This window comes from Capra hircus, chromosome 21 (assembly GCF_001704415.2).
Source record: "Capra hircus breed San Clemente chromosome 21, ASM170441v1, whole genome shotgun sequence".
Taxonomy (NCBI): domain Eukaryota; kingdom Metazoa; phylum Chordata; class Mammalia; order Artiodactyla; family Bovidae; genus Capra; species Capra hircus.
This window is the reverse complement of record NC_030828.1, coordinates 7987034-8007030: the sequence shown is the minus strand read 5'-3', so window position 1 is coordinate 8007030 and position 19997 is coordinate 7987034. Positions and strand designations below refer to the sequence as shown.

General features: G+C 44.3%; 1 protein-coding gene across 1 annotated transcript; it reads left to right on the top strand.

Moving 5' to 3' along the window:
* ARRDC4 (arrestin domain containing 4) lies at positions 2098–16955 on the top strand. The gene is made up of 8 exons (XM_018066402.1): positions 2098–2543; positions 7753–7819; positions 8532–8679; positions 10599–10701; positions 11647–11903; positions 12851–13013; positions 13640–13794; positions 14172–16955. The coding sequence occupies exons 1-8, from the start codon at positions 2252–2254 to the stop codon at positions 14226–14228; spliced, it is 1242 nt and encodes a 413-aa protein (XP_017921891.1). The 5' UTR covers positions 2098–2251; the 3' UTR covers positions 14229–16955.

Genomic DNA, 19997 nt, shown 5'->3' with positions numbered 1-19997 from the left:
GGAATATTCGAAAAGACAAGAAAGGTGTAAAGAGAAACATCCACCACAGGCACAAACTAAGAAAATAATAAAATAATACACCTAAAACCCTAAAATCAACCATACTAATGATTGTGTTAGCCTAACACACTGGGATGGAACTGGGGTCTTCTTCATGACAGGCGGATTCTTTACCACCTGAGGTACCAGGGAAGCCTCCGTATACAAGGTTAGGTTACGATAAAGAAAAAAGTGGTGGAATAAGATCATTCTGGGGGCAAACCTAGATAAACTGGAAAAAAGAGAAGAGCAGCTATTTCAGGAATTTATGCAGAGATGGATTTGGGGCTGAAGGACCTAAGCTACTCCATTTTGTTAACAGAAAAACTCCATTTTGTAAGGATCCAGGAAAAGAGCCTTTGAAACTCCAAGAGCCTTTGTAAATCCCCTCACTTCACCCCACCACCCTCGAGCCAATCAGACCCCAGACCAAAATCTCCTGACTTTACATAGTCTACCTAGGTAATGGGAACCAATCAGAACCCAGGGCCAGCCGGGGGGGGGGGGGGGGGGGGGGGGGGGGGGGGGGGCGGGGGGGGGGGGGGGGGGGGGAATGAGAATCAATCAGAAACCAACACCTAACCCTTCCACAGAAGGTAACCAATTAGATGTCTCCCAACCCAGAAACTCCCGTTTTTCAAATTTCTCAAGTGAGAATACCCTATATAAGCAATGTAACCCAGAACTCGAGGCTCCTCCCTATAGCCGCTGAGTCAGTATTGGGTGGGAGCCCCAGCTCCAGCTTGGTAATTAAAAACTCTCTTGCTTTTGCATGGGATATGGGCTCCCTGGTGGTCATTGGGAGATTTCGTGACTTGGGCATAACAGGGCCTTTTCCATGTTCTTTAGGAAGAGATAAAAGTTGTAAACCTTGTAAAACCTTACTAAAGTTCCATGTTAACACGTTAAATTTAGAGCAGAAAATCAACCTTTAGTTTGGGATCATTTTAAAAAAACAAAAGAAACATCGATATCAGGGACGATTTTTCAATCTCAGTATAAGATTGGGCATCCCGTGATCCTCACAACGTTGCTATTTTTTTTATAAGGGAAGAATTTATAAGGGTTAGAAAATGATGGCCTGATAGTGGCAGAGACGTTGGATAACAATAATAATAAAATCAGAATCAAGAAGGAATGAAGGATTAAAGAAGAAAACAAAACTAAGGAGAGGTGACAGGAGCTGCGGACAAGCAGAATAAGTCATCAAGGCAACTGGAAATTTTCGTGAATTATGACACGGAGGTCAGGAACTCCTTTAGGGAGGGGCAGAAACTTCGGTGGCAGACGTTTAGAAACAGCCTGGTTGACGACCTTATTCAGAGCTGGAAGAACGACCATTCCTACCACTCTCAGTCTAAAGAGGCTGAAAGAGGAGATGGGCAGCTCAACTCCTTAGGGTCCTTTCAGGTCGAGAACCACAGCCTTCAGTCTCCCTGTCTGCAGCTCTATCTTAGGCGGGCAATTCTGAAACGCGGGAGTGGCTGGGGCTCGGGAACCGAAATTCCGAGGCGGCCGGCCCCCAAATCTCACAAGGATATATTGTTAAGTTCGTTTCTCCAGGACACGTACATCCTCTTAATACAGATGTAATCAGAACCACAAACCATTTACAGGCACCACCTCACGTTCCAGTGCGAATCCCCTTAAGCCCAGGCTACTAGAAACCCCGCCTCCACCTGTAACCATGGGAACGGCTGACACGCCGCAAGCCGGAGATTCCTGTTTCCGCCCCCTCCCTAACAAATATTGTTTCCCACTAGCTGTCCACATGGGCGCAACGCCTCTCTATTGGTCAGGGCTCCAGGACCGTGCCTCGCCCCAGCCAATAATCGGCCTGTGCACGTGCACCCTCGCGTGCCCTGATTGGTCACCACTCGTTGATCACGCACTGCCGTCCTGCTCCAGACCGTGCGCGGGGGCGCCAATGAAATGACTCAGTAGTCCTTTACAACCAATCGGCACGTCGCGGGGCTCCCAGCCGGCCTATGGGCGTGCGCCGGGGGTGGGCTGTCCCGGCCCCTCGCCTTCGCCAGCTGGGTTTGTTAAAGCGACAGGCCCTACGGCGCGCCGGGGCTCCACCGGGCAGCGCACGGCGGGCGCGGGGGCCCTCGGCGTGCGCCTGGCGCCCGTGACAGCGGCGCCGCTCGGCTCGCGACCTCGGCTCCGGGCCGCTGCCGACCGCCTCGGCGCGGCCGCGTCGCCCGGTAGGATGGGCGGCGAGGCGGGGTCCGCGGCAGCGGCGGCGGGCTCCGAGGGCCGCGTGAAGAGCCTGGGTCTGGTGTTCGAGGACGAGCGCAAGGGCTGCTACTCGAGCGGCGAGACCGTGGCTGGACACGTGCTGCTGGAGGCGGCCGAGCCGGTGGCCCTGCGCGCGCTGCGCCTGGAGGCCCAGGGCCGCGCCACCGCCTCCTGGGGCCCGAGCACCGGTGCCGCTGCCCCGGCGGCCACCTCGGAGGTGGAGTACCTCAACGTGCGCCTCAGCCTGCGCGAGCCCCCGGCCGGTGAGCGCCGACCCCGGCCTGGGAGAGGGGCCGGAGGGGACGGGGAAGGAGCGCTCCGGGGGACGCCCACCGGCCAGGGGGCCGGGGAGAAGGTTTCCGGGGGTGGGGTCCGCTCGCGGGGTGGCCCAGCATCCCTTTGGGGGCTGTGACGGGTGAGCAACAATGCCTGCGCACCCCCACCTCCCAACCCCGGGGAAAAGGTTCTCCTCTCCACCTGGCGCCCCGCCCCTGCCTCGCTGGGAGCTGCATCGGGGTCCCAGGACCGTCTAGGCAGGCTGTGGGAGTGAGCCGTTGCCATGGGAACCAGGATCTGGGGCTCTAGGTCCTGTTCCTTGTGGCCTAAGGAATGGAGGGCAGAACCAGTCTGTCCTGATGTGCCCGGTGTTTTACGGGTCTTCCCTTCACCAGCATTCCTCCCTGCCCCGCCATCAACCCCCAACTCGTATCTTTCTTGCTTCATGATGAGTTAGCAAAAAGCTCAAATCTTAGGAGGGAAGTCGTTCCCTGAGCATTAGGAGTTCAAAGGAAGTGCTCTTTGACTTGATCCATCATCCCGGGATTCCCCGCTTTGGGGGAGCGGGTTTAAGAGTTCTTCCTTTGTCTTTATCCTTCGCTTCTTTTTGTTCCCTTTGCATCTTCTTCCTTCCTTCCTTACACCCCCCCCCCCCGCCCCTAAATCTTGAGTTACAATGGGATCTGGCCACTGAAAGAGTTTGTGGAGGAATGATGACCCTGCTTCTGAAGTCGTTAATAGTGTAGGATTTTCCAGAAGTACCCATGTGAAAATTCACAGCATGGATTCCGTTAATGTTGGTGCAAAAATAGATTACCTTAAAATAGGAGGGACAGTGAGTCTTACTCTCCTTTCAGTTGAGGAGCTCCTTTAAACTGTTTTACCTTTTTGCCTCATCAGCTTCAGCATTTATCTGTAAAATGAAACAGTGATGTAGACTGTCCGCCTTTGAAGAGTAAAATGCAGTGTATCAGTGTTTACCCTTTGCTATGTATTATACAAAAATCAATAGTAAACGCAGTTTTGCCTTGTCCTGCTATGGAACAGTAGTTCACAGTTAAATCTTTAAGGTATGTGAGCATCAACTAATTCCAAAAACTTCAGTGAGGAAAGCACATGTGAACCAAAGCCCTCTCTGGGATTAATAAATGCAGTATATTAGGTGACAGTTCTTTCTTACTTTATGCCCTTTCATCAGTATGGTTTCCAGAATCAGCCCACACAGGCCTTCCCCAAAGGTAACAGACAACACAGATTTTCAAGATGGCTGACTGGAGTCAAGGGCAATGGAAGAGGGAAGTAACTGAGATTTGTCCAGGACTTCAGACTCTCTGTGTCCATATCTACTGAGTTTTTGTCCATGGCTTTGAACTGCCTGTATGTCTGTGCCCATAACTACTGAGTAAATAGATATAAGATTAATAGAAGTTAGACCTGGGATTTGCAGTGGGAAAAACGCTTTGGTGAAATACAGACTGAAATAGTGTTCTGATTCACAAGTCAGATTTTTTGTTATTCTGATGAAATAGAATGGGTCATTCTAGACAACCTGAAAAATCTTAGCTTGTTTTAGAACATACAGTAACAAACACTGGCGAAAAGTAAAATCATAAGTCTATTTTAGTTGACTTAATGGGGGGGGGGACCCTCCTAATATCTATAGTCTGGGAAAAGTTAGCAACATTATATAACTGTAGATCTTAGGTTTGTTTAATTTCAAGATCTAGCTGAATTCCAGTCAGCTGAAGAGATTTTTTGAAGTCTAGGTGATGGGATGTGTTTTCAAAAAATCTCCTGGATAATTTGTTAGCCTTGTTAATCTAACTACTTGCTGTTTTGGTGGTTGGTTTCCTTCATATTTTTATCAGTAATGGTAGAAAAACAAGACGCATCAGAGAGTTGGTTTCGCATGTTGGCGGCGCACCAGGAGGATGACCTTGTGCGCATTCCTCAGCCTCGGAGCTCCAGGCTCTGCCGCTGTGTTGGTCGGGTAGCTTAGGACTCAGCAGTGCCCTGAATTCTGCGCTTGGGCTGAGGAACCATGAGTGAGTAAAGCATCTTGGGACATTGTAGGTGTCATTGCATAAGGCAAAGGTAATAAACCCTGAGAGCAGAAATGGACACATGATTCAGTTTATGGACCTTCTTAATCAAAAGTTAATAAAGAGGAAGAAAGCAAGCCAAGATTTGATCCCAGTGCTGCCCTATGTGCTTAGTCACGCAGTCATGTCCAACTCTCTGTGACCCCATGGAGACACGGGGCGTGTCCTGCCTGGCTCCTCTGTCCTTTGGAGAGTCTCCAGGAAAGAAGACTGAAATGGGTTGCCATGCCCTCCTCCAGGGGAATCTTCCCAACCCAGGGATTGAACCCAGGTCTCCTGCATTGCAGGCGGATTGTTTACCGTCTGAGGCACCAGGGAAGCCCCAGAATACTGGAATGGGTAGCCTATCCCTTCTCCAGTGGAACTTCCCGACCCAGGTATCGAACCAGGGTCTCCTGCATTGCAGGCAGATTCTTTACCAGCTGAGCTACCCAACTTTCTGAACAGTTTTTTTTTTTTTTTCCTCTTTATGTTTTGAGGTAGTTCAAAGTCATTTTATTTTTTTAATATAAATTTATTTATTTTAACTGGAGGCGAATTATTTTACAATATTGTATTGGTTTTGCCATACATTGACATGAATCCGCCATGGGTGTACATCAAAGTCATTTTAAATGTTCTGGTTCCTATTTGTTTTTTTTCCTGAAGAGAGAACTTCATCTCTCTTATTCCCTTCCAGTGTCCTGCACAACTCTGTTCTTCATGCTTGCCTGCCATGCCCTTCCCTTCACCTAACCCTTGTCTCCATGCCAACCCCTTACATCAACTGCGGAGATGGTTCACCCCCCAACCCCAACCTTCCCCCCCCCCCACCGCAATAGACTGGGCATCCTAGGGTCATTCAGTTCAGTTCAGTCGCTCAGTTGTGTCCAACTCTTTGTGACCCCATGAATCGCAGCACACAAGGCCTCCAACTTGTGTTGGAGGGAAAGCCTCCATTACCAACTGTCCATTACCTGTCCATTACCAACTCCTGGAGTTTATTCAAACTCATGTCCATCGAGTCAGTGATGCCATCCGGCCATCTCATCCTCTGCCGTCCCCTTCTCCTCCTGCCCCCAATCCTTCCCAGCATCAGGGTCTTTTCCAATGAGTCAGCTCTTCACATGAGGTGGCCAAAGTATCGGAGTTTCAGCTTCAACATCAGTCCTTCCAGTGAACACCCAGAACTGATCTCCTTTAGAATAGACTGGTTGGATCTCCTTGCAGTCCAGCCTAGGGTCATTACTTGCATACAAGTGTCTGCAGCCATCTTTCCTCCCAAGGTCTATTTGGAGATTGAAGTTACTTAGCTTTGTACCTGACAATCACTATAGATTTTGGACGTAATGAAATCCACGTCTTTAAACATTTTAAGTCCTTTATTGTGTTGAGCTATCTGATGATTACAATTTGGAACTTTAGCCCAGGTCTCAGGAGTATCAGGATTCCTTGAGCCTCGTACTTGATAGTTACAGAGTAGAGAGGCTTTCCCGCCTTCTGGTGCTGGGGCTTGTTAGTGGCCCTGGACACACTTGAGCCCTGGGACTCACTCTGTCACTATTATTTAACATGCTATTAACATTTAATGTGTCCCTATGGCTTATCACTTTGCCTCCAAGTTAACCACCTGTTGAATATTCCTATCTGAATGACTGTAAGTGGCAAATGCTGTTACGATTTTTTTCACCTAATATATCACACATTGAAAATCGGAGATAGATTTAGGAGAGTTAATGAGCCAATGATGCGTTCCCTTTTCCTAAAAGTACAAGGTTGAAAGTGAGAAGGGTCTCCCTGGTGGCTCAGACGGTAAAGAATCTGCCTTCATTGCAGGAGTCCCAGGCTTGATCCCTGGGTCCGAAAGCTCCTCTGGAGAAGGGGACGGCTATCCACTCCAGAATTCCTGCCTGAGAATCCCATGAACAGAAGAGCCTGGCAGGCCACAGTCTGTAGGGTGGCAAAGAGTCAGATATGACCGAGTGACTAACACTTATAACTTTCAAAAGTATAGAGTTGAAATACTAACTGAATTGATGAAGGGCTTAGACTATTGTGTTCTAAGACCTGTTAACTATTTAACCATTTCACTAGTGATTTCTCACCTTTAAATTTTTTTTTAATGAATGGCCACAATAGAGAAAGTGCTCAATCTGTGCTGCACTTTTTTCATCTCAAGACACCCCACCCTTGGGGGATTTAGTTCTGTACCTGGATCTGTGCACACAGAATGAAGGGAACGTTTATAGGTCTCTCTGGGGAGCCACCCAACCAACACTGACGTCCCTGGCGTTGGCTTTGAAGCTGACCAAGAGTCTGGGCACTCAGTTGGCACTCCAGCGGTGCCTCTGACCTTGCTCAGTCCATCCACAGTCTGCCTCCCAGCTTTCTTATGGTCAGGGGTAAGCTGTTTGAAACGAAATGGGGCCAGCTGACCCCAGAGCAGGAGGAAGGAGCTGTGGCCATGCCTGGTCATCCACACCTCTCTGTCCCAAGCGAAACAACATTCTCTATTGATCAGTAGTGATTCCTGCCTAGTAACTGGTCCTGTTGAATTGGCTGTTAAGTATTATACCCAATATGCATAGCGCACCAAGGAAACTTTTCACCTCCTTTTCCAGCTCTGCCCAAAGAGTATATAGTCTGATTTTTGTGATATGCCTAAAATAAATAGATCTGTTTTTTTTTTCTAAATTAGTTTTGGGTCCTATGTAATATTTGTATCTCAGGTTAGTATAATAGTATACTAACATATTATACTCATGCTAGTATACAGGTGGGGAAAATAAATGTTTATGTGTATATAGGTATGTATGGTTGTGTATACATACATATGTATGTGGGAGCTCTGGTACTTGATGGCAATTATGTAATTGGTCTATTTGCAGATAGCATATATGTTTATATACATATATATGTAATTTGAAATTGATTGAGCTTCGTAAAAGTTGATTCAAAATTTATCAATAATTTTCTAAATCTTGGGTTAATGTACTTTTTGAAGTGTATTCAGTGGTACAGCCAGGAAAACCTCCCTTTAAAAAAAATTGTGATTTACACTGAAAATTCTTGATCTAATATGAAACTTAAATAAAAATATATTGTCTTTTTTTAGGGGAAGGCATCCTCTTACTACAGCCTGGAAAACATGAATTTCCATTTAGTTTTCAACTTCCATCTGAGTAAGTGAAACTGGGAAGCTTTGGGGGTTTTGTTTCCCTGAACGAGTCTGTACATTGTATGGTTACTGAGTACCTTCTAACATTCAGGTGTAGATATTTATCCTAACTAACCCCTGATAGATCCCACCCCTGTCACCTTTCTTTTTTTAAACTGACACTTAAGGGGTTTCCCCCATGGATTGGAGAAGGCAGTGGCAACTCACTCCAGTACTCTTGCCTGGAAAATCCCATGGACAGAGGAGCCTGGTAGGCTGCAGTCCATGGCCACTAAGGGTCGGACACGACTGAGCGACTGAGTGACTTCACTTTTCACTTTCATGCATTGGAGAAGGAAATGGCAACCCACTGCAGTGTTCTTGCCTGGAGAATCCCAGGGATGGGGGAGCCTGGTGCGCTGCCATCTATGGGTCTCACAAAGTCAGACACGACTGAAGTGACTTGGCAGCAGCAGCCACATGGATCAGTGTTAAAGAATCTGCCTGCCAAGCAGAAAATGCAGGTTTGATCCCTGGGTGGGAAAGATCTTCTGGGGAAGGAAATGGCAACCCACTCCAGAAAATCCCATGGACGGAGGAGCCTGGCAGGTTACAGTCCATGGGATCACAAAGAGTCAACAACTGAGCGACTAAACCACCACAACACTTTTTAAGAGTTTTTCCCTGTTTTGAACTGAAAAAGAAACTTTAAAAATCACGTCTTCGGTTTCTTGCAGACCTCTGGTAACCTCCTTCACTGGGAAATATGGAAGCATTCAGTACTGTGTGAGAGCAGTTTTGGAACGACCCCAGGCACCTGATCAGAGCGTTAAGCGGGAACTCCAGGTGGTCAGTCACATCGATGTCAACACACCAGCATTGCTAGTACGTTCTTCCACCCTCCCTTCCCCTGCCCCTCGTCCTCTGCTTTCAGCCATCCTCCCTGCATTTAGCAAGTCTAGCGGCCGCCTGTCCTGTCACTTTTTGATGTAATCTTATAACCCATATGCATTCACTGTAAGTATATGATTCTGAGTCGGGCAAATTACGAAGTGTGTGCCGTAATACTCTTGATTGTGTCCCTGTTATTCAGGGCTTCTTTTGCCAAGAAGTTACATGGGCTCGAAATGCATTAATAAGGCTTAATAATAATAATGCGCACACACAGAGCAGTTACTTTTCCAGAGCAGCCACAGTCACAGGGCTGTGGTATTCTAAACTCTTCCCTAATAGCAGGGTGAGGAACAGTAATTACAGAAGAGTACTAATCACGCTCAGCCTGTTATTGACGCTCAGGCCATTATGCTGTGTCTCCTGCATTTTGCATGTCATTCTCTAATGCTAAGTGAGTCTGTGCAGCTGCTCTGGACTTCCTTTCACTTCTCATTTCCTTATGACAGATTTGGCTGCATTAAAGCATTGAACTTCTAATAATCACCAGAAATACTGTAGGCTGATAAGAAAGATCAGGCTGTAAGTAACAACAGAATAGGCAAGATGGGAGCTAATGAGGTAGATTCTTTTATCTAAACCCATATTATCAAAATAATATAAAATTATACCTTATACTTTCATGATAGCTAGTAAGGACCTAATGGTTCGTCATTTAAATATGAATGAATGATTTTTTTTTAACTTAATAATGTAAACTTTCCGTCATGATACTGATGTTGCAAAGATGTATTTTTAGTACTGGAGGTTTCTTCTTTCTAGCCAGTGTTTTTAAACATCAGGGGAATGAAAAACAGGAGTTAAAAGTTGTTTAACTCTATTTTCACACAAAAATAAAATAGAATTTACTCTGTTACGAAATTATTATGAAAATGTAACAGATAAGTCCTAGCTGCATGATTCCTTGTGGCCAAAATCATGCAATAGCCTGACCCAGCTTAGAGCTGTGACTTATCACCTGTTCAGCACCTATTTTGAAAATTGATGATGCTAATGACTGCCTTGTGGTTTTGAAAACTACTTAGAATTGGGTGGTTAACTAATTCTAATTTATTTATGGGGCCATTGTGGCAAATAATTTATTTATTTATTTATTTTTTTTTTCAAAAAGAGATGCTAATTATCCTTTACTATCTTTCAACAATTAAAAAGCTATATATTGCAACTTTGGGTTTTACAGTGAATTTTGGCTTGTGCCTCTTGTAAACTGAGTTATTTTAAACCTTGTGTCTTTCGTTTTTTGTTTTGCTGATATAGAATAGAAAGTGGGGTGCTGAGTTCAATAATCCTTTAGACCCATTACATTGGTGTGTTGTTGCCCTGCCATAACACAGAAGCCCCAAATTACTCTAAGTACCCTTGAAATTTCAGCCTACTAATGCATGTGAAGTGAGGACAAAAGGCTGTTTGCTTATTCAACATTTTAAACGCCAAGACAAGTAGAACATTCTGATTATTGATTTGAATGCCATTTCTCCTTCTCCTGATCTACACCTAAAGTCCTTTTTTAGAAAAGGTAGTTCTGTCGTGTTAATAGGGACTGCTACAGTTAGGTTCTGATTGCTTTTTTAAAGGATGATGTATCATTTCCCAGAAACACAATGAAAGTATAGAATAAAATAGCATGCTGTCACCCTAATTTGAATCTGAAAATTCACTTAGTTTTCTTGAAAAGGGAATGATTTCTAATGCTTTCTTTCAGTATGTTGCATAAAATGTCACAGGAAGATAAAAAAAGGTTGATTTGTTTTTTGGAAGACATTTCTTTACAACTATTTTATTTTAAAAAATGATATAAGTTGTATGAATTTTCTAGATCAATTTAAGTAATTCTATTATTTGAACTTTTAAAGACCCCTGTATTGAAAACTCAAGAGAAAATGGTTGGCTGTTGGTTTTTCACTTCTGGTCCAGTATCGCTGAGTGCCAAAATTGAAAGAAAGGGATACTGCAATGGTAAGCAAACTGTCTACAATTCCAAATGCAAGATTCATTAATTAGCTAATTGAAAGTAATTTGCAATAATATGTTTTGTGATTAATGAAGTATATACTATTTTAAAACATGAGTAATATGATTCTAGTATAAGTCATTGATATTTAAATATTTGTAAATAGATGAGTAGATCCCAACAATCCTAATGTTTCTGACTTCAGTCCTGGTACATTCATAACTAACACCAAAATGAGAAGATGCCAGAATTTATTTTAATGTTGCAAAAGACTGTTCCAAGCAGTGTTGCTTGGAAGAGAGCTGTTGCTGTATGAAAATACTGTTAGACATTCTGACTCCATGCTGGGTATTGTACACACAGGGCTAAAATGTAGAATGTTGACACTCTTTAACACTCAGACTAATACCAGAACAACCATCTGTGAAAGGCCCATTTCCATCCAGTGGATTTGGCCCTGCTCCAGGATTCTGGCTGTTTGGAGACAGGGGTGGTATGGGATAGTACGACAGTGGGTGTGTAATGTGGATGTGAAATTTGTTTACACCATCTATTGCCTAACATCTGTTCCTAAAGTGCAAACTTTGTTCTTTTTTTGGGCAGATTTTATTAAGCATTGATGAGTTTGGTACTTAAGATAGTACTAAATCATTTATTTGTATATCTTCTCTCAATTTTTATAGATCATGGTCATTCATAGATCTTTAGAACTGGTAGCCTAATATTGCTACATGAGAAAAGTGAATCATGGAATAATTAGGAACATTATCTGCACAAGCTGCAGTGAATTTTCTTTTCTCTGACCCAGATTTGCAGGGTAAATTTTTCCATGAGGCTTCTCAACTTCTTAGTCACGTTGCTACATTTCAGCTTCTGTCAGGGACAGCTCTGTTCCACTGTGGTGAGAACTTCCTGAACAGTCTCTGAAGGTGTTTCTGTTTTCTTTTTAGGAGAAGCTATTCCGATCTATGCAGAAATAGAGAATTGTTCCTCTCGTCTGATTGTTCCCAAAGCTGCCATTTTCCAGACTCAGACGTACCTGGCCAGCGGGAAGACGAAGACCGTGCGGCTCATGGTGGCCAATGTGCGCGGGAACCACATCGCCTCTGGGAGCACCGACACCTGGAACGGGAAGACCCTCAAGATCCCGCCCGTGACGCCGTCCATCCTGGACTGCTGCATTATCCGCGTGCACTACTCCTTAGCCGTGAGTGCGGAGCGGGGGTGTGAGGCGCGGGCGTGCACTGCTCCTTAGCCGTGAGTGTGGAGCGGGGGTGTGAGGCGCGGGCGTGCACTGCTCCTTAGCCGTGAGTGCAGAGCGGGGGTGTGAGGCGCGGGCGTGCACTGCCCCTTAGCCGTGTGTGTAAGGCGCGGGGCGTGCACGGCTCCTTAGCCGTGAGTGCGGAGCGGGGGTGTGAGGCGCGGGGCGTGCACGGCTCCTTAGCCGTGAGTGCGGAGCGGGGGTGTGAGGCGCGGGGCGTGCACTGCTCCTTAGCCGTGAGTGTGGAGCGGGGGCGTGAGGCGCGGGGCGTGCACTGCTCCTTAGCCGTGTGTGTAAGGCGCGGGGCGTGCACTGCCCCTTAGCCGTGAGTGCGGAGCGGGGGCATGAGGCGCGGGGCGTGCACTGCTCCTTAGCCGTGAGTGCGGAGCGGGGGCATGAGACGTGGGGCGTGCACTGCCCCTTAGCCGTGAGTGCGGAGCTCGGGGCATGAGGCGTGGGGCTGGAGCCAGGCCCGGTGCTGTGCCGCTGCTGAAGGGGGTCCTTTTATGTCACTGTCGCAACAGGTTGTGAAATAGAGGGTCGGCCTCTGTTTTTTCATCAGAAACTAGCCCCCTGAGGGGTTTAAATAATTAAGGCTGCTCCCTACAGTGAAGATGCGTCCTTAACTTCCTGTGGTTTTGTGTGAGCCATGCTCACTGACAGTGAAGCGTGTTCAGGCCACAGTTCTCCAGCACAGAGCGTTCTCTGTATTTTGTGGGCTCTTCATTCAGCTTGCTCATTTTATTCTGTCAGGACAGTTTGCGATTGTGTTGGGAATAGTAGCAGACAAAAGAAGCTTTTTTAATGAAAAAATACTTGGGTTACTCACTATGAGGTTTAACTTACGTTTGTGTCTCTCTCTCTTGTTGTGGGTTTGGTTTTTGGCGTATTAGGTGTACATTCACATTCCTGGTGCTAAAAAGCTGATGCTTGAGCTGCCCTTAGTGATTGGCACAGTTCCATACAATGGTTTTGGCAGCAGAAACTCCAGCGTTGCCAGCCAGTTCATTATGGATATGAGCTGGTTGACACTGACTCTGCCGGAACAGCCCGAAGGTAAGATGTTTTGAGGTTCTTTCATGATGAAGTCACACGTACAGAGTACGCAAGAGCAGCGCCTATGAGATAGGAAGTGCTCAGATGATAATCACTACTGCCACTGTGGCTGTCCTCACTCTGCTTATTACTCGAAATCAGCAAACATTATTCTAGGCAGGGACTTGAGAGTCTGGCCTAGCCAAGACACAGAATTCCCAATGGCATGTCCAGAAATACCATCCATCGACATCTCCCGACTGCTGTTGATAATAGGTAAATAATGAAAAATAATCAGAGTGTGGTTATGTATTTTTTGTAGCCACATTTCATGATTTTTTTTTTGCCTAGACTGTAATGTATGCAACTCAAGAGACTAGGATAGAATCAGTGTTGAGTTCAGTCACTCAGTCGTGTCCAACTCTTTGTGTAGTACTTAATAAAAGCAGGATCTATTGAATATTTTTTGTTGTAATGGGCATAAAAGCTTCCTGATTAGAAGGAAGAATACCATTTGTTTTCTTTTCAAATTAAGCTAAATTTCTTATTTTTATCAGAGTTCAGAAGACATTAATGTAGTTAGTCTCTGCCTGGATTTCTTAGATCCAACTGTTTTTTTTGTTTGTTTGTTTTTTGTTTTTTTTCAGCACCACCAAATTATGCAGACGTGGTGTCAGAGGAAGAATTCTCTAGACACGTTCCTCCTTACCCTCAGCCCCCTAATTGTGAGGGAGAGTCGTGCTGTCCTATGTTTGCCTGCATCCAGGAATTCCGATTTCAGCCTCCGCCGCTGTATTCAGAGGTAAACACATTAAAAGGAAACTAGGCTTGTGCTATTCTGTTTGTGAATAATCTTGTGTCCGTTGTTGATTCCCAGTTATTGAAAGATACATACAACAATTTTCTGTGATGATGATGATAGATTATCACTGGTCCATTTACCTCATTTTGCAGTACTTTCTTGGTGCTTTCTAGCATGCCTGTAGAGAACCATGAATTGCCTCTAAGGACCCGGAATACAGAGAACTTAATAGTGTTCTTAGAACTTAGAAGTCTTTGGGACTTCTTAATAGTAGCTTTGAGCAGCTTGGCTTAACTGTCGTCATGTAATTAGAAGCAGGTTCTACAGTCATGTTAGAGAACATTGCAGTAGTAATCTTGGTCTGCTCGCTTTTTCAGGTTGACCCACATCCTAGTGATGTAGAAGAGACCCAGCCTGTTTCCTTCATTCTTTGAACATATTTCAGAAATCACTGTGTTCGTCATCAAGTTAGAATGTTGGTTCTTCCCCCCTGCCTTTTTGGGGAATAGGGAGGGAAGATTAGCTTAAGAACATAACGTCAAGACCGAAGGTGGAAGAAATTAAAAAAATGCAACGAGAACTTTCCAGTGGGCCAGCAGGAGTGTTGCGCAAGTTTGTGATGTGGTCTTGTGTTCCCTTTGAACAGTGGGATGAAGATGTGATGTGAGACGTCTCAGAATGTGCTGAAAGTCCAGACAGTGACAGAGTAAGTTGAAGGGGTGCCTGTGCCAACCCAGGAGAAAGAAAGGTGCCTGTGAAGAGGGGAAACACTGTGGGCGTGTCTTTAGAAGGTTTCTCAAAGTGGAGCCGCTGTATCTTAAGCTCAGAGGCAGTGTGGACGTGTCGGGAGGAGACTTGATTTTAGAGAATGTAGCAGCGCAAGAATGTGCATGCGCGGGAAAGGGGCCCACTCTCAATACGGAGCGAGACCCTCCAGTGTCGGGGTCGGCGTGATTTCTTCCCATGCTCGATGGGACTGAAGGTCCTTAAAAGAATCCTTTTCTGAGCTCACGGTCTTTGGAGGTACTGATGAAGTACAGTTTTCACTCTTTTAGTGATAGTCTAAGAAGTAGTTTATAAATTGGCTCTACAGTATTATGAAACCAAGAATGAGTTCCTTAAAAGGCTTGTCAGTTGAAAGGGGAAAGGTGAATTCAACTGGAGAACACATTTTGTTGAAGTTGCCACTTCTTAACCAACCCCCTTTCAGAACTTTAGCACGGTACATGTTTGATTTTCCTCATGTCTTAATTACCTAGGAGCATATTTTAAAAAGGGTTAAAAAAAACAAAAAAGCTTGCATCCTTAGGATGCGTTGATAACTGCACAGTGGGGGGGAAAAGGCCTTTTCTTACCTACCTCTAATGGTGTTATCAGAATCAGATTCAGTTTAAAGCTCCAGGCCTGAGAAGTCTTCTCTGGAGTTTCTGCTCAATTGTCTATAGCAGTCTTCTCTCTCCTATCCCCAAAGCTGAAACTGGACTAAAGGCAAAACTGGTAAGGTTAGCATTAGATGAAGGTTAGTATGTGTATACCAAAGGGTATTTCAAGGTAATGTAAAATCAAGAAGGCAGAAACACCATTTTTTTTAAAGTCATAAAGTTAATTCCTCTCAAGAGACATAAGTGTACTAATACGATGGCAGTCACTGTGTTGTCTGTTGTTATTCCACTTCTTTAGTCATTCTATTTAAACTGTGATTTTTTTTTTTTTTATCATTTTGGTGCAATATATTACTATCCTTTAACCTCAGGATATTCAGACCAACAAGATTGTGTTGCTGCTGAAAGTCTGAGCAGTGTCTTCATGTCCCTCTGTCACCTCCTAGTCAGAGCCAAACGTCCACTTGTTCTTACTTTAGTCTGCTGGTTTCATGAGCTGAGAGTAGTTCTGGATGCTGAGCGGAAGGGAGGTCAGGATCCCCGCGATAGAGATTTCAGGCCAGCCCAGTGCTTTGGTTTTCTCCACGTCCTAAGGGTTTGCTCTACAAACCCTGGTGCTTCCCTTGCCAAATGCTGTACTTCACCCAACTGAACGAGGAGCTTTTCTTTCGGTCAGTGTACTCGGTTAGAAAAGTCCTAAGGTTAAATTTTGTGTGCAAAAATTAGATGGACATTTGGTCAGGGATTTTTATACAACCATTAGGTAAATGTACACTTAGTCCTTCTGGGCACACCTCTCCTCTCTGTAATCGCGTGAGCGTCTTAAGCCGTTCTTCTGTTGTACGCCCCTGTTGAAAATCACAGTGCAAACTGTTCTCCCAATAAGTGTGGTACTGAAATTGTCCTGGATCGTTGCTCCTTCCTTTGGCTTTTTGGTGATCTTTTATTCTGCTTTGTTTTTCTGTGTAAGTAGCCATGTGTTGTCTGAACAGTTTTATTTGTACTTTAAAAAAAGATCATCTCCAGCTATTTCTTGACCTCTGAATTACAGTTTACATGTTTTCGTCAAGACATGGTCCATCTCCATGATACCAAAACACAGTGAAAGAAGCAACAGAATTGTACGGAGGAAGAGCAAGTTTAACTATCTGACTGCAGGTAGACAGGCAGCTGCTTACTAGGGTCTTCACTTGGATTGTCTTGCCACCTCTTTTAAAGAAGTCATAAAGCGCACCCATCAAAGTAAAACAGAGCTGATTTTCTAGCACTTACCAAGAATAGCTAAAAGGCATGATCTGCCTTATTGAATTGATATTGGTATATCTGACCTTAAGCAGTAGGTTGAAACTGCATACCTTTTTATAATCAAGAAGTTATTTGATGAATGTAGAAGACTCTACATTGGAATAGAGAATACTCGGGAATGACGATAAAAATTTAGCTGCTATTTGCTTGTTCATTCTCCTCTTGTTTCGTTTGCAAAGAAACCGTGGCCTTAGAATTTTCTTTTTGATGCAGAATTTTTTGAAATTGAAAATGTGCATCTTTTGGCTCACACAATTCTTCCATGGGCAGAACTTTGATGTTTTTGTTTTGCACAATAAGAAACTCAATAGGCAGGGGTTATGTTTTTGATAAGTTAACTATCAAAGCTTTTTATTTTTATTATAAAAATGTAACAATTTAACCCACAAGGAAAAAAAAATAATTGTATTTTGTACTCTTGTCTGAACCCCATGGGTTCCTTTTGTTAATAAAATGATTCCACTGATGCTGTGAGTTACTAGTTGTGTTTTGTTTTTGTTAAGACTATAACTCAGATTGTTACAGATTTAAGGGAAATCAACACCATGATACAGAGCGTTACCACTAAGATCTTTCTGTAGATGTGTGCTGTCATCAGGCCAGACACAACCCTGGTGCATTCTGAGCCTGTTTCTGTGATGGCCTGAGTTTCCCCAAAAGGTAATCAGTTATTAGCATTCCAGGAAAAAGAGTAATTGATGTGAAAGATAAAGCTTAGGCTCTATTGGTCATTGAGAGAGCATTATCTCCATTTATTCTGAAATGATAGTGACTACTTCTTAAAGTTTCCTGAGTTGTCATGTTTGTTTGGCCAGAATCTTTGCAGGATTAATTTAGTAGGTCTGGTGGCAGACCTGCTAGGTAGGTCTAAGTAGCCTCCTCTCTCCAGATACATACTCAAATGGACAAAGTCATACATTTTGTACAGGAAATATGTAACAATATGTCATCTCAGAAAACTGCCTTGACCCTCTGTCCTGGAAAATTATAAACCTTAGCTAAGTGGTAAACATAAACCCAGATAATTTACTCTCCAAGTGTCTATAATGTGTAAAAGTGAAGTTGCTCAGTCGTGTCCGACTCTGCGACCCTGTGGACTGTAGCCCACAAGGCTCCTCCGCCCATGGGATTCTCCAGGCAAGAATACTGGAGTGGGTTGCCATTTCCTTCCCCAGGGGATCTTCCCAACCCAGGGATCGCACCCGGGTCTCCTGCATTGCAGACAGACGCTTTACTGTCTGAGCCACCAGGGAAGCCCTGTGATGTGTGAGATGATGTTAAATGAGTCTCTTCTGCATCCACATTTGCAGTCAGCCATAAATTAAGAAGTTTGTCTCATGCACTAAATAGCGAGGAAAAATTTATAAGATCACCATTAAAGTTTCTGTCGTTTATTTTGTAAAGTTGTGGGTTATAACATTTAGAACTAGGCAGGGCATTGCAATCTAGGACATAACCTTCAGATTAAAAATGGGGATACCAAAACCCAGAGGTGTAACCTGAAAATTTGGCCTACATTCTCTGTAAGATTGCTGCTCACTCTAAAAGTTCCTGATTCTATCAATTTAATAGAAGTTACGTAAACAGCAATTGCTTTAAATTACACAGTTTAAGACTTACAGACCCGGGTATTCATAAGCATATCCTAAATGAGGAGTCACAGCATTTATATCTAAAAACCTTTGTCCTGAAAGGATACCAGTCTTTGACTGAATTGCTTCTGAAGTACTTTTGATTGGTAGCTGGAATCCTTTCTTCAGCAGAGGCATTTGAGTTTAACAAAAAGTTGCATTACCACTATAGAGAGATCCTGTGTGCCCATCACCCAGGCTCTCCCACCCATAGCTATAACCCTATCAGGAAATTGACATTGACAGTAATTGATTAATTAGTGTTCAGGCCTTTTTCAGATTTTACCAGTTTTTGAATGTACTCATTGTTCTCATGCATGTATGTATGCATATATATTCTTGGTTTTGTATATAATTCTATGTTGGGGTTTATATTACCATTACAAATCAAGATAACTACATCACCGCAAGGAAACTCCCTTGGGCTGCCCTAAGGCACTCACACCCTCTGCTTCCCTAATCCCTGACTGTTCATCTCTGTAATCTTCCCATTTTGAGAATGCTTAGCTTAGATACCTTTTGCAACTGCCTTTTCCACTCAGCATAACACCCTGAAGATCCATACAAGTTGTACATACTCACATGGAGAGTTTTTCCCTTTGTGTTTCAGCTACCTACAAAATTTCGAAAGAAACTGGCTATTACTTAAAATGTCATCTTGCAATTTTCGAAGAAAATATGTAACACATATGTGCACAGGCTACCTTTGTAAATATTGTGGTTTAACATTTGAAAACTACCTTTTATGCTGAAAATACAGAAGTGCAGCTTTCCACAACCTTTGGTACTCAGCTTGCCAAAATCCATGAAGTCTGTGAACATAAATACAAAAAAAAGGGCATCAACTGCCCTGAATTTATTCATTTAACAATATTTCCCCAGTCTGCTCTTGGCGCTTTCCAGGAGGCACTAGTGATAAAAAACCTGCCTGCCAATGCAGGAGGCTCAAGAGGTGTAGGTTCAATCCCTGGGTCGGGAAGAGGCCTGAAGAGGAAACAGCGACCCGCTCCAAAGTTCTTGTCCAGAAAATGCTGTGGACAGAGGAGCTCAGCAGGTTACACAGCTCATGGGTCCGCAAAGAGTCAGACACATCTGAGCACACAACACCTCTCTTGGGGCTTCCCTGATGGATTAATGGTCAAGAATCCACCTGCCAATGCAGGAGACACAGGTTCGATCCCTGGGTCGGGAAGATCCCCTGGAGAAGGAAATGGCAACCCACTCTAGTATCCATGCCTGGGAAATCCCATGGACAGAGGATCCTGGTGGGCTACAGGGTCAGACACAACTTAGCAACTGAACAACAACAAATACCTCTCTACTAGTCTTGTACTATCTAGGGGAAGACTTCTTTAAAAATTTACTTCCTGATACTTCAGCCATTTCCCCACTGGGACCCCAGCCCCATACCTATTTGATGACTAAAGGATATAAACTGTTCTAAAAATGCTAACTTTACATATAGACACTCCTTATCATAACATAAAAATGTCCGTTGTTTTTTAATTTGGTCGTTTAGATACCAGAATCCATCTGAGTCCACTTGATAAGCATTTGGTATATGATACCTTATTTGTAGTATCTTTTACTGCAAATATTCAGTCTTGACTGGTTTATTGAGTTAATACACATAAAGTATAAAGGTTTATGGTCTATAGTTGCTGCGCTTAGTCTCTCAGCCATGTCCGACTCTGTGACCCCATGGACTGTAGCCCGCCCGGCTCCTCTGTCCATGGGCTTCTCCAGGCAAGAATACTGGAGTGGCTTTCCATGCCCTCCTCCAGGGGATCTCCCAACGCAGAGATCGAACCCAGGTCTCCTGCACTGCAGGCAGATTCTTCACCTTCTGAGCCACCAGGGATGCCCATGTATATAAAGTGTAAAG

Excerpts from the sequence above, each read along its gene's own strand:
- ARRDC4 (XM_018066402.1), top strand. The coding sequence starts at position 2,252 with ATGGGCGGCGAGGCGGGGTCCGCGGCAGCGGCGGCGGGCTCCGAGGGC. Across the intron at positions 11,904-12,850 it reads GCGTGCACTACTCCTTAGCC|GTGTACATTCACATTCCTGG; the intron begins GTGAGTGCGGAG and ends TTGGCGTATTAG. Across the intron at positions 13,795-14,171 it reads CTCCGCCGCTGTATTCAGAG|GTTGACCCACATCCTAGTGA; the intron begins GTAAACACATTA and ends TCGCTTTTTCAG.